This window comes from Eucalyptus grandis, chromosome 1 (assembly GCF_016545825.1).
Source record: "Eucalyptus grandis isolate ANBG69807.140 chromosome 1, ASM1654582v1, whole genome shotgun sequence".
In the NCBI taxonomy this organism is placed as follows: Eukaryota; Viridiplantae; Streptophyta; class Magnoliopsida; order Myrtales; family Myrtaceae; genus Eucalyptus; species Eucalyptus grandis.
Genome location: NC_052612.1, coordinates 49002049 through 49015290, shown reverse-complemented (window position 1 = coordinate 49015290; position 13242 = coordinate 49002049). Strand labels below are relative to the sequence as shown.

At 39.9% G+C, this 13242-nt stretch overlaps 1 protein-coding gene across 4 annotated transcripts; it reads left to right on the top strand.

Annotated features, from left to right (window-relative positions):
* Window positions 1-8235: 8235 nt before the first annotated feature.
* On the top strand, window positions 8236-11895 carry LOC104448619 (probable prolyl 4-hydroxylase 12). Of its 4 annotated transcripts, none has more exons than XM_039301914.1 (8): window positions 8238-8368; window positions 8399-8492; window positions 9333-9449; window positions 9729-9786; window positions 9857-9955; window positions 10766-10823; window positions 10916-11088; window positions 11175-11895. In XM_039301914.1, exons 2-8 carry the CDS (start codon window positions 8425-8427, stop codon window positions 11526-11528), a joined length of 927 nt encoding a protein of 308 aa, XP_039157848.1. In that variant the 5' UTR covers window positions 8238-8368; window positions 8399-8424; the 3' UTR covers window positions 11529-11895. The 4 variants fall into 4 exon arrangements, with proteins under 4 accessions (XP_039157854.1, XP_010060792.2, XP_039157848.1 ...); XM_039301909.1 differs by having other exon boundaries at window positions 8239-8368; window positions 9330-9449; XM_039301920.1 differs by having other exon boundaries at window positions 8236-8492; window positions 9333-9454.
* Window positions 11896-13242: the final 1347 nt, after the last annotated feature.

Sequence of the window (13242 nt, the reverse complement as noted above, 5' to 3'; positions counted from 1 at the left end):
AGAGATCCAGAGATCAAATTGTGGGAGGGATCTAAATAGGAATAGTTACTGGACATGTTGGGAAATGGTCTAATAATTTGATTGTAAGATAGATTGAGTCAGGAAAACATCAAGTTGGCTAACCATTTTGGCAAGGGCCCAGTAATCTCATTGTGAGATAGATTGAACTTGGAAATGTCAAGTTGGCTGACCATTCTAGTAAAGGCCCAGTAATCTAATTGTAAGATGGATCGAGCTAGGAAAACATCAAGTTGGCTGACCTTTTTGGCAAGATAGATTGAGCTGGAAAAGTATCAAGTTGGCTATCAATATGGCAAGGGCCCAAAAAGGGAAGCATTAGAGTCTGATATTTGTGGCGTCCACTTGTGTTTTAATCCATTGAGGAAATTTTGTTCCAAATTTACAAGAGTTCATCCAAATAATTCGCAGCTGGAAAGGGGGTATCCAGCTGGGTTTTGCCTTAGAACTCAAGTTATCATTGTCATCTATGCACAACTCCTTGAGCCTTGACAAATTAGAAAAAATGGATTTTGATAATAACACCTAAATGATTACTGTGAAGAGACAACTATTGCAAAGCCCCCAATTTCCCTAATAACTCAGGAATATGCCCCGCCAATTGATTATTAGAAAGATCTAATGATCTCAATGATGACAACCGACCTATTGATGGTGGAATGGTCCCATTCAATCCATTACCTAAAAGATCTAGTGTTTTCAAGTTTGACAATGATCCAATGACACTAGGGATTGGACTAGACAATAAATTGTTGGAAAGCATAATACATTTTAAGTTTGTGAAGTGCTCCAACTAGTAGGGCGGAGCACCCTTAAGATGATTTAAATGTATCTCTAGACTCTCTAAGCTATTCTCGATGAGTCCCGATAAATTTCCTTGGGTTGTTGATATCTCCTCTCAAATTTGGTTACCATACAAACACAGTGACTTGAGGTATCAATTGTTCTTTAAAAATGAGAATAAGCCTCTTTCAATGTTGTCAATATAATTTACCTCAAGATTGAGATGAGCAAGGCTTATAAACTTATCAAACCACATGGGAATTGATGAGTTGAAAGAGTTCCATGAAAGATCAAGATGCTGAAGAGAAGTCATGTTTTGAAATAAAGTGCTCCAGATGGGACCTTCAAAAAAATTACTCAAAAGATTGAGGTACTAAAGATGAACAAGAGAAGTAGCATTAACCAAGTTATTAGAAGATAGATGAAAATTATGTAATCCACAACCTGATAAGCTCAAATACAATAAAACAAATGCAATAAAGCTGGGAGTGTGCTGATCACCTACATGAGCACTCTTTCATTCACATTCATTGAGCCACCCATGTCGAGGTACTTTAGTGACTGAAGATAAGAAACCCTTAGGTTATCATCCACAACCAAATCTCCATTGTAATCATGAAGATTGAGGACTTCTAATTTGGTGAGATTTCCCAATTGTCGAGGAACCATTCCATAGAAGATAGAATTCCACGGATTGAGGTACCTCAATTGTTTCATAGAACCAAGAAATTCAGGCATTCTTCTATTCCTACTTAATTCCAAGTGGTTCAAGTATCTCAAGTGGAGCAAAGAAGAATTCAACTTTCCAGTCAGGAAGAGCATTGGTTCCATAGGAAAATGAATACTAGTTTCATCTTTTCTTGGTTGGGTTAATAATTAGAGCTCGATGAAATGACCATATACTCTATCACAGATCACTCCTTTCCATATGCAGCAATTTTTGCCTTTCCACAAAGAAAGCAAGCTAGATGGACTTAAGAGGTTTTGTTGAAGCTGGAGTAGAGCCTCTCTTTCTTGCAATCTACAAATAGACATTGAATTGTTATAGAAGCACACACATGAATTATCTAAAATGAGTAATAGAGTTACTAGTGTGAGCACCTGGGAACAATAACTCCCCATGAGCAATGAGGGAGAGGATGAATTCATGTTTTAGAGTGATGGGTATAAGGGTCCTCTAATTAAACTTAGATCATTTATAGAGAAGGTCAAAGAGAGATTTCTCTTCTAACATGACAAGTTGCAGTTACATGCATGCACTTTATGTGAATGCATATGTATCATGTATATGCAGCACATTTAAGATCCATACATGATAGTTGTTGCACCCCCTCGACCTTCCCTCGCCACGCGAATGCGATATCCGCCAATACCGGGATTAATTTACAACATCCCAGGAGGCGTCGTCTTCCAATTGATTTTTATCTTTTGTTTAAGCAAATGCAGAAGCATGCAATCTTCAACATCCAATCATCATCACCATGGATAGTAAGTAAGAAAGAACACACATACCTACTACATAACTTCCATGCTTTACTTATATACTTGAAATGCTATAAAGTTTACAAGCCCTCGACTTTAGGCCAATTCAAATTGGTCATCCCCCCACAAAAAGATATAAGGGGGTTAGTCCTAGCTCATTCTACAAGGACAATTGCCAAAAATGGTTCCCATCAAACGCTAGTGTCCTCATGGCAATGGCTTGGTGTTATCCATGGTACCATCAAGAGGGGGCAGCATCAACCCATCAACATCCCTAAGTGGACTGTCAAACCCACGCAGAGGACTATAGAAGTCCTCGTTGACCCAGGCAAGTCAAGCCACAAATAGATGGGGAACCAAACCCCACACCCTCATCCACCCACATCGTCGTGGTGTGGCGTTAGAAGAGGATGTTGATTGTAACGTCCTTAAAGTTAAGCACCATGACTTCCATATGTACAGGGAGGTTGAAACGTGAAGGCATTAGACTCATACCTCAGGTCTTAAAAAAGGGTTAAACAATAATAAATGAGTTGAAAATTTCATAAGTAAAATCCTAAACTTCATATAGGCGGATGCCTCACATTGGAACTTTATGAATACCTAACAACAAGCAAGCCTAAGTTTTTCCTTTAACTATATACATGAAGGAACTTATCATCTACCTAAGTCTCTCAAGTCCTAGACAAAAGCATGTGAATCCACACGTGCAACACATATTAGCATCTAAAATATTATCGAAGCCTTCGAGACTCAATCAATGGCCTTCAAAATATCCACATGGCTCTCACTTCATTTATCACTACAACTATAGCATGCACGTGCCTTCTAAGTCATTAAAAATGACAATTAAATAACTCACGTGTCTCATGCATCTCATATAAGACCATATCAAACATACACGAGGCATAAAACAACTCACAATGTATGCATGTAGACTCAAATGCTTTGTACACGTTTAGCTCCTAGAGAATCACATGGCATCCCATACTACCATGCTATCTTGAGTCCAATTATTAATCACATATAGCTGAAATCCTCTGGCTCTTCCAGAAACTTCTGGATATTGTCTCATCTCATCGAGCAACATCATCCAAACCTCTGTCGAGCATCATTTTGAGAATCATTCCGATATACCATTCTTGTGAATGGTATCCCATTAGTGTGGGGGGCACCTCGTACTCATTAACAAGGCATCCCATCATCCCCCGAAATCTTCGGTGATGAAATCCCTTTGTGTGACCATGTGAATCAAGCACATCCAGTTTTATCTTTTATATTAGTCTAAGTATAAATGCCCCAAAGGCGTGCCAAGCAATATGTAAGTCATGACCTTTTGTAAATACGTCAATAAAATATGTCCAGCACGAAACTAAAATCATGGCTTGATCCGTTAGGTTCAAGCACCGACCTAGATCAAACTCGGATTGAATGATACATCTCAATATTGCCAAAGCAAAAGAATGACTTGGCCCGACTTGCTTCCACGCACATCTAAGAACCAATGTTGTTCTAGCTTCAGAGACTCGGTGTAAACTCAAGCATTGACCATGACCTATTGACTTCTATATGCGAAGACCACATCCATATTGTAAGCATAATCCTTGAATATCAAATCCATAACCGCATTAATGGACGATTCAACCACAATAGTCACAACATACAATAAACCACATCGCATAACTTTATACAACCAACCATGGCAATGAAACGAGAAGATTAAACCTAGATAACAAATATTTCTAACCCAAGCTATAACCTAAGCCTAAACAAACCATTCTTATGAATCACACCAACTCAAGCAACTTCAACGATCACATACTCATTCCCGAGCCTTATAGTCTAAGTATATGATGAGCAAACCAAACAAAATTAATTACATGAGCTCCTTAACCTATGATAGTCCTATGACACTAGAAACAAACCTAATCAGAGTTACGTAATGCAATGACCTAATGAACATTTAGGAAATTTACTTACAAACAATTGAAACAAGATGAGGGGTGGTCGATGGAGGCTAGAGGATAGCAGCACAGTAACCGCGTGGGGACAGCAAGCTTAGTGAATGGCAACGACGGACGGGCAGATATCGACGGTGTAGCAATGTTCAACTAGGCAAACGGCGAACAGGCGGTGAGCGACGACTAGGCGATGACGGGCAACAGTTTGACGAGAGAGAAAGAGGAAAAGGAAGAGAAAAAGGGGAGAGAGGAGAGGAAAGAGGAGGGTCGGCCGAGTGAAAGAGTGAGTGAGGGAGAGAGAGGGAGAGAGAGGGAGAGAAAACTTAAGGAAGTAGAAGAGACTTATAAGAGAAATAGGTCATCCACATTGAATGCCCATTGCACTATTGTCCTAAGTCATGATGACTTCAAGCTTGGAGAACAAGATGCAATCCTACCCCCTCCATCTTTCCAAGATCATCATCCAAGATCAAGGGTCAAGATTGATTCTTCGCTTTTCAAATATTGGTTAGACTTAAGAAGGGTAAAATGGTTCATTTCCCATTGTCTACCCAAAAGTGGCGCCTACACCCTTTGAATGGTCTTCCAAAATTTGTCCCATCTCAGTTTATATCTTAATAGGCATTTCTCCGATTAATGCACTAATAGATTCACTAAAATCATTTCAATTGGCAAGGAATGCCTTGATAACATCTACAATCGATACAAGTAATTAGACCGAGGTTTATGGCTAAGTTTCAATCGAAAACAGCTTTAACACAACATACGTGAATTTAGGCGGCACTAGTAGAACTCACACGACTAGACTCGAATTGAGTTCGACGCATGTCTAGGGTTTTATGCATGACTTTTAGTTGAGCTTGGTCGATCCATGAATGACTCTTGGTTGTCATGTAATCGAGCAGGATTGATCAGCCTACCCTGACTCACAGTTGTTCAGGATCGGATTAGGGTCATTCACAAACAGTGCATTGACCGTGCGATATCATCCACAACCAATATATACTCAAACTAAATCGATCTATATTTATCCATTGGCTGACTCGTGATGGCATGTGATCGCCCACAGCGATCCTTATAGTCAAACAGTCCTTTTGTAATTGAATGCTCTGGTCTATTGCAGCCCTAATTTTGAGTCGCCTTGCCCCTAATCAATTAGTTGGCTTGTAAACAATCCCTAGAATTGAGTTACAGCCTATTCTCATTACTAATGTACCGATCCTTAGTCCATCTCTTGTGGTCTAGATAAGGGTCTAAATCAAATATGTTACAACTCTTCCTCTCTAAAATAAATTCCGTCCTCAAAATTCAAAAACATACTTGATTCCTCTAATAAATGTGGATGTCGGAGTCTCATTGATTCCCCACTTTCCCATGTGGCTCCTTCCATCCCATGATGTTGCCAAATGACCTTAATTAAGGAAATGGTTTTATTCGGCAGGACTTGCTCTTTTCTATTCACAATTTGCACAAGTTGTTCAACATACGACACTTTGTTGTCAATTTCGATCTCTTCGATGTTTAGCATGTGCACCGGATCTAGCTCATACTTTCTTAACATGGATATATAGAACATGTCATGCACTTGAGCAAGTCTAGGCATGAGTACAAACCCATAAGCTAAATTCCTTATTCTTTCTAAAATCTTGAAAGGTCCTATATATCTTGGGCTTAGCTTTCCTTTCTTGTTGAAATGCGACATACTTCTCATAAGTGATACCTTAAGGAAGATGTGATTACCTATATGAAACTTCAAAGGCCTGTATCGTCTATCTGCGTAACTTTCTAGTGGCTTTGGGTGGTTCTAAGTCTTTCTCTAATCACTTTCACTGCGTTTGCTGACAACTGGACTAACTCTAGGCTAGTGATCCTTCTTTCCTCGACCTCATCCCAATAGACTGGGGTTTTGCAAGCTCGTCCGTATAATGCTTCAAATGGTGCCATTCCAATACTCTGTTGGTTGCTATTGTTGTAGGCGAATTTGACAAAAGGTAGCTGCTCTTCTCATCCTCCTTTAAAGCCAAGTACACACGCTCATAACATGTCTTTGAGTGTTTGGATCGTCCTTGAAGTCTCTATTTGAAGTAATCGAATAAGCTGTGCTACATTGAAGTTTCATTCTTATAGCACTTTGAAGACTCTTCCAAAATGTAGCAGTAAACTTAGAGTCTCTATTCAAAGCAATTGTCACTGGCACTTCGTGGAGATGAATTATCTGTCGAATATAAACCCTTACATATTTTTCCAATGGGAAATCTTTTCATATCTCCAAGAACTGAGCTGACTTGGTTAGCTTGTCAACTATTACCCAAATAGAATCATGGCCTCTTTGGCTCCTTGGAAGTCCCAGGATAAAGTCCATTGTGAGGTGTTCTCATTTCTATTCTGGGATTTCTAGTGATTGTAATAATCCACTAGGCTTACAATGCTCTGCCTTTATTTGTTGACACGTCAAACATTTGACAACGTGTTCAACGATATCAACCTTCATGCAATTCCACCAGTAATATTGTTTGAGATTTCGGTATATATTCGTGCTAGGGGTGTTAGTAACCAAACTGAACCGAACCGAAAAATTCGATTTTTTAGGTTCGGTTTTCATTAAAAATCGAAATTTTTTGGTTCAGTTCGGTTTTTATCGATTAACCGAACCGAACCGAACCAACAAATAAAAGTGGAGAAATCTGAGTTTAAAAAGAAAAAAAAAACAAAAACCAAAAGTTGAAAACCAAAAACCGAACCGAAATTTCAGTTCGTATTCGGTTCGATTCGGTTTAGAAGATTTTTCTAATGGTTCAGTTCGGTTCGGTTTTTCAAAAAAAATCGAACGGAACCGAACCATTGACACCCCTAATTCGTGCTACCTGGATATATGCTGTAATTACTTCGGTGAGCTTCTGATAGGATTTCCTCCTTTAGCTATGCATTGTTGGGTATACACAATTGCCCATAGAATTTCAATACTCTATCTTCGATTACTTGGAAATCTAGGTTTTTCATTTTTCTCCTTCTCGAATTTTTTGGAGTTCGGGGTCGTCTTGTTGTAATGCTTTAATCTTTGACCACATTTCTAGTTCAACTCTACCTATAGCCAAAAGATTAGAAAGCTGAGTTGCCTCAAATTTGTACTCCGAATCTCGAATTCTTTCAAGAAGACTCCATTCTTGAACCATTACTTATGTGATAGTTGATTTCCAACTAAGTATTTCAAGCTTTGGTGGTCTATGTAGATTGTGAACTTTTCTCTATATAAATAGTGTCTCCAAATCTTCAAGGTGAAAAATGATTACAGCCAATTTCAAATGGTGGGTTGGATAATTGAACAAAAAAAAATTTCCAGAGCAAATGACAATTTACAAAAAAAATTAAATCATTCATTCTTCACGAAATAAATAGAAGCCAGCATGAAATTTTTGTAACAATTGGCACTTGTTAAGAATGTGAATGTAACTATTATATTTGTCTGGTTTTTTTATTTTTCTATTCCCGGAAATAGAAATCAATTTAGTAATACAATTTTATTCTTTTATATGCAGGATAAAAATTTTAGTTATGAATTAGATTAGAAACAAAAATAAAAAATAAAAAAATTTTACTTTTTTTATTTTTGGAATAGAAATAGAAATAAAAAAATTTCTCATTGCTCGCTTTTGTTGCCAGTGGCTTGCTTGTTCACCCTTTACTGAGCACCCGCCACTCTTCACTAGCTATCAAACAAATTTATGTTATGAGGATAGAAAATTTGTGTTATTATCAAATCCATATTTTTGTTCAGAAATTTGTTAGAGAATGAAAATAATATATATATATATTGTTGATAAAAATTTATGTTTTGATTAGAAAGGTAATCATTCGCCCCTAAATTGTTAATCAAATTGAGGAAAATTTACGGGAGATTTCGTCCTTCCATGTAAATACTGGCAAAATAAATCTCAGAAATTCCCCATTACTAGCAGTACAATACAGGCCCACAAAAAAGATCGTCAGTAAACTAATCGACCAGGAGCATCAAGAGCAGGGGGCACTTGGCCCGTCTCCTCCAGCGGCCGCGATCAGAGAGGCAAAGGCCTCGTCGGCATTTCCATCTCCGATTCTCTCCCCCGCCTTGTGCCTTCGGCTTCGCATCTCTCTCTCTCTCTCTCTCTCTCTCTCTCTCTCTCTCTCTCTCGCTCGATCGCCGATGGCGGCTTTTCCTTCGATTCTTCTCGTGGCTTTCCTACTCCCGCTGTCCAGCTGTTTCGCGGAGAGGTGAGGCGCAATCGTTTCCTCGCAATTCGTACTCTTTTTTTTTCGGGGCGACTTTGATCCGGCGCAGAAACGCGTGTGCCGTCCTCCTTAATTCGGACGGTCTTTTTCGATGATCCGTGTCGCCGTCGGTTTTGGCACCTCATGCTTATGGCTCGATTTCTAGAGGTTGAATCGGATTGCCTTTCGCGTGCGGAGAATGTTCTGGTTTTTCGCGCGTAATGTCGTGTTGCGGAGGTTAGCTCGAGTTGTTTAGAAATGTTTGTTGACGATGGGGTTCTGATATGTGCTTCGGGATGATGTTGCTTAAAAAATCTCGCCGCGTTACGAATTAGCTGAGCAGTGGGCACTGAGGATCTTGTCTTCATTCGTTCGGTTGCTCCAGGTTCTCTTTCAACTGGAAAAATTATCAATTTAAAGTCACTTCAAAAGCCTCCAGACAATAGTTTGCCTGGATGAGTTCAATTTATCTTCTGCGGAGGTGATTCCTTCGTGAAATGTTACTAATTATGTCTAGGACACAAGCGATGAGTTGGGAATAGGGGAGACTTGCCAATATTATGGATTTGGTTAGAATTTGCTTATTGCTCCAGGAAAGAATGTGATTTTTCTTTGTCTTGATTCATTCGTCTTGAGGATGAACTTTGGATGTAGCCGTTGACTGATCGAGTTTCGTGTTTTAGCTGTACATGATGCCTCCAGTAGTGGATCAAACTTTTCTTCCTTTCGCTTTGTCCAATTCTGAACCCTGGACCTTTGTATCCATGATTATTTGGTGCCATTTAATTCAAAGAAATTGGTGTTTTATACGGCTTTTCTTGGCTTATCCTCATGTTTCAGCAGCCGGAAGGAGCTCAGGGATAAGGGTGTTGACAGGGACATGGCCATTGCAATGGGGAACTCATTTCTTTCCAACAGACTTGACCCCTCACGGGTTATCCAGCTCTCATGGCGACCAAGGTCAGGTACTTCCATGAAGTCTCACTCTTGTTAGATGGACAGCGCATTATTTCACAAATATACTGTTTTTTGGAATCGTTGTTCATTCCGTGTCTCTTTCCTTGCGTAAGAAGGAAGAACATGTGCTGCATTTATCCTAACTGTATGGTTGTAGGATATATTAATGTTTTATACGGATCAATTCTCATGAAAGTGTAAATCATTTGCAGAGCAAACTTTTCTTAATTTAAGCAGCATATTGAATTACTGTAAGGGCCTAAAGTTTCCTTTTCTTGACAGGCTCTTTTTGTATAGGGGTTTTATGACGGATGAAGAGTGTGATCACCTTAAGTCGTTGGTATATCTCTTCCTTCCCCATTGTTACTATTGATCAATATGCACACATATGTAAAAGCTTCTGTTGGTAGGTCCATGGTACCAATAAGAACATGAGGAGGGATGATGATTTGGATAAAGTTGCTAGGCAAAGGCGTTCGTTGAGCTCTGAAATTCCATTAGATCTGACAGTGAGTTTTTGACTTCTATGCATCTTCATTTTGATTAAATTCTGCAATTGAAGTTTTCGATTCGCTGCTGTAGCTTATAGCAGAGGTCTGGATAATTAAGGTTCATGGACACTCTTCATGTCATGTCATATTGGCGATCTTCAATTGCAGTCTTGCTTGACTTCTTTAGCTGCGACTTGCTGTACTGACATTCCTTGCCAAGATCACCTGTTGTGCGTGATAGTTTAACCCTTGCTAATTTATTTTATAATTTAGCATATGTTGCACCTGAGAATTTGATGACACTAGAACTCTAAAGTTCTAACTTTCGCACGTGACGTTTAATACCAATATCAGTTGCTGAATTTTGCTGTTATCTACATGTAAATTGTTTACTATATAGCATTTAATGGTATGTGAGGCGTATCATTCTTTTAATGGTATCTCCTTTTTTTCCTCAGAAGTATCAGATAGATGCCCTAATGCATTTCTTATTATATGTCCACATATAAAACTTCATAGAAGTGTCGGTTTGACGTACTTGAAGTTATTTTCTTGCTTGAATGGTTCATTGAATTTATCGGGTTTGAAAATATTTGTAGTGCATAAAAGTCTCATAATCTTCCACATTTCCTAGCAATTCACTTAACTGAAATGGGGTAATCACAAAACCCTAGATCCTCAGTATCATAATGTTATTCTAGTTGATTTTCTCCTCTAAAATCCAAAAGGGGAGTTTCTCCCCTAGCAGTATAAGGGTAGTGAAAATTTTTTGAAAGCTGTTCCAGGTTCGAGTTAAATTTACCAACAGTTTAGCTTTCCTCCTCTTAGGATGACATAGTGACAAGGATCGAGGAAAGGATTTCAGCTTGGAGTTTTCTACCTAAAGGTACTAACTTCATGTAGTCCATCTTAGTCCTTGAAGGGCTGCCTTGTGTACGCCATCTGTACTAAGACGATTTATCTATCGTGATGTTACAGAGATGGGCAGGCGCATACAGATAATGCAATTTGGGTTTGAAGAAGGTAAACAAAAGTATGATTATTATGGTAATGCTTCCGTGCCAACACAGGCCAAGAATTTGGTGGCAACGGTTATTTTGTATCTTTCGAATGTCACTCAGGGTGGGGAGATACTTTTCCCTGAGTCAGAGGTGAGAACAGCTTACCCTCAATCTATCCGTAGTACTTATGCAATTGTGGCGCAAACTCACTTTTTCCCTTAATTTGAGTATCTCAGCTGAACGGTAAGAGCTGGTCTGATTGTGGCAAGAGTGATGACCTCTTGAGACCAATGAAAGGGGATGCTATCTTGTTTTTCTCTCTCCATCTCGATGCATCTCCTGACACGAGCAGCACCCACACTAGGTGCCCCGTCATTGAAGGTGAAATGTGGTGTGCCATGAAGCTCTTTCACATACGACCCCTAGACAGTGAAAAGACATCCTTGGACTCTGACAGCGACGGCTGCACTGATGAGGATGAGAATTGTCCGAGATGGGCTGCCACTGGCGAATGCCAAAAGAATCCAGTATACATGATTGGCTCACCAGATTACTACGGGACATGTAGGAAGAGTTGCAACGCATGCTGATGGCACCCTTACACAGCTTTGCACCGAAAGCTGAGGTTCTGACTTTTGATTGCTTCACTTGTTTATCTTGCAAAATGTAAATGACCGGGGCAGGGTCTTGGTTTCTCATCAACTCCATCTAATGCTAAAGAGAGTTTCAGGTTCTCATGCCTACGGCGGCAGGGTGCTTCAAGTCAGGACCTTTTAGAATAGCAATCAGTTGCTAATACGAGACGAAGCAAATCATGTTACAGAAACTACACAAGGATTTGGCTTTGATGGAATTTGATCCCATCATTGTTATTCTTCTTTTGTACTTGTGATCCACTTGGTATTGGAAAACAGCTAAATAATCTGCTCATCCTAAAATCCCTGCGCATTAGATTCAGGTGATGGGTTTGAAAACGGAGGTTTTCAGGTGCATCAAGAACACGACGTAAAAACGTTAAGTAGCTTCATCAAAAGTCGACCTTTTTTCTGTGTACTCACTGTAACTTGTATTAGCACCGCCTTTTTGACGGTTTATAATAGCTGACAACCAGAGTAAATGCTATCTCCTTTTTCCCAGATTCAGCATCAAATCATGAACAACAAAACGACCCAAAAAAAGGTCAGAACAGAGCGTTACGCCCTAGCCATCATCGATAACCAGAGTGAGCAAAACTTGAGCAGCTTTTATTCCATAATTAATGAGATACAAAACAATCGCCCAATCGATTTCATCGAAGAAATATCATCGAGCTGGGATCGCGAACTATTTTCAGGTCCCCAGCATCTTTCACAACGCGGAAGCTGACCGGTCTTCGAAGTAGCAAAATCGCGATTTCGAGAAATTCGAAACGCACGGATCGATTCCAGTCCGAGAAATCGTTGTGCCCTTGATCGCCCGACGTCCGCGAAGGTCGAGTTATGGAGCAGATTCGGCGGAGGAGGCCGAGCTCGGCTTCTTCAGGGCACAGGAGGATTTGAAAGCTTCGATCTGAGATTGGCACTTGAGGTAGTCGCCCTTGTTCTCCTCCAAGCACTTCTTCAGAGCCTCCACGTCGCACGGCGACATCACCTTCCTTGCGCCATTGTTCTCCGCCTTGTCGTCCCCTTTCATTGTTTCTCGAGCTCGAAAACAACAGGATCCTCTGTTTTGGCTTGTTGCAGAGAGGGAACGGAAGGGGGCGAGCCTAGAAATTGTCGCTCAGGAAAATACCCGAAGATACGAAACGCTGCGTTTTCAGGCGGCCGGTCCGTCCATTCTCGCCGCCCATCCCCTTGTTTGGTTTCAAATTCATCCATCAAAATCCTATTGCCATCTGACCACCCCCTCCCCCTCCCCCAAAAAAAAAAAAAAAATCATATTGGCAAAATTGTAATTTTACTTTTAGGTTCGTTTGTTTTACAAAAATAACTTTCATAAAAACATTTTCCGGATTTTTAAATATTCGTGCACAGAAAATGAATTAGTCAACGAAAATATTTTCCATCATTGGAAAAAAAATATTTAAAAGTGAAAAGCATTTTTCAAAATTTCTTCCACCTTTTTATTTTCACCAAACACATTTTCGTGTTATTTTTATGCTTTTTTTTCTTTTTTTTTTTTTTCTTTCCTTTTCATCTTCTTCCTTGGCCTTGGCCGATCGCTGGCCACGAGCTAGCTCAAGCCTCGGGAGGCTCCGCCTAGCACAATTTGGAAGGGGGCGAGCTCGGGCCTCGCCGCCTTAGGGTGAAGCAAGGGCCTCGCTAG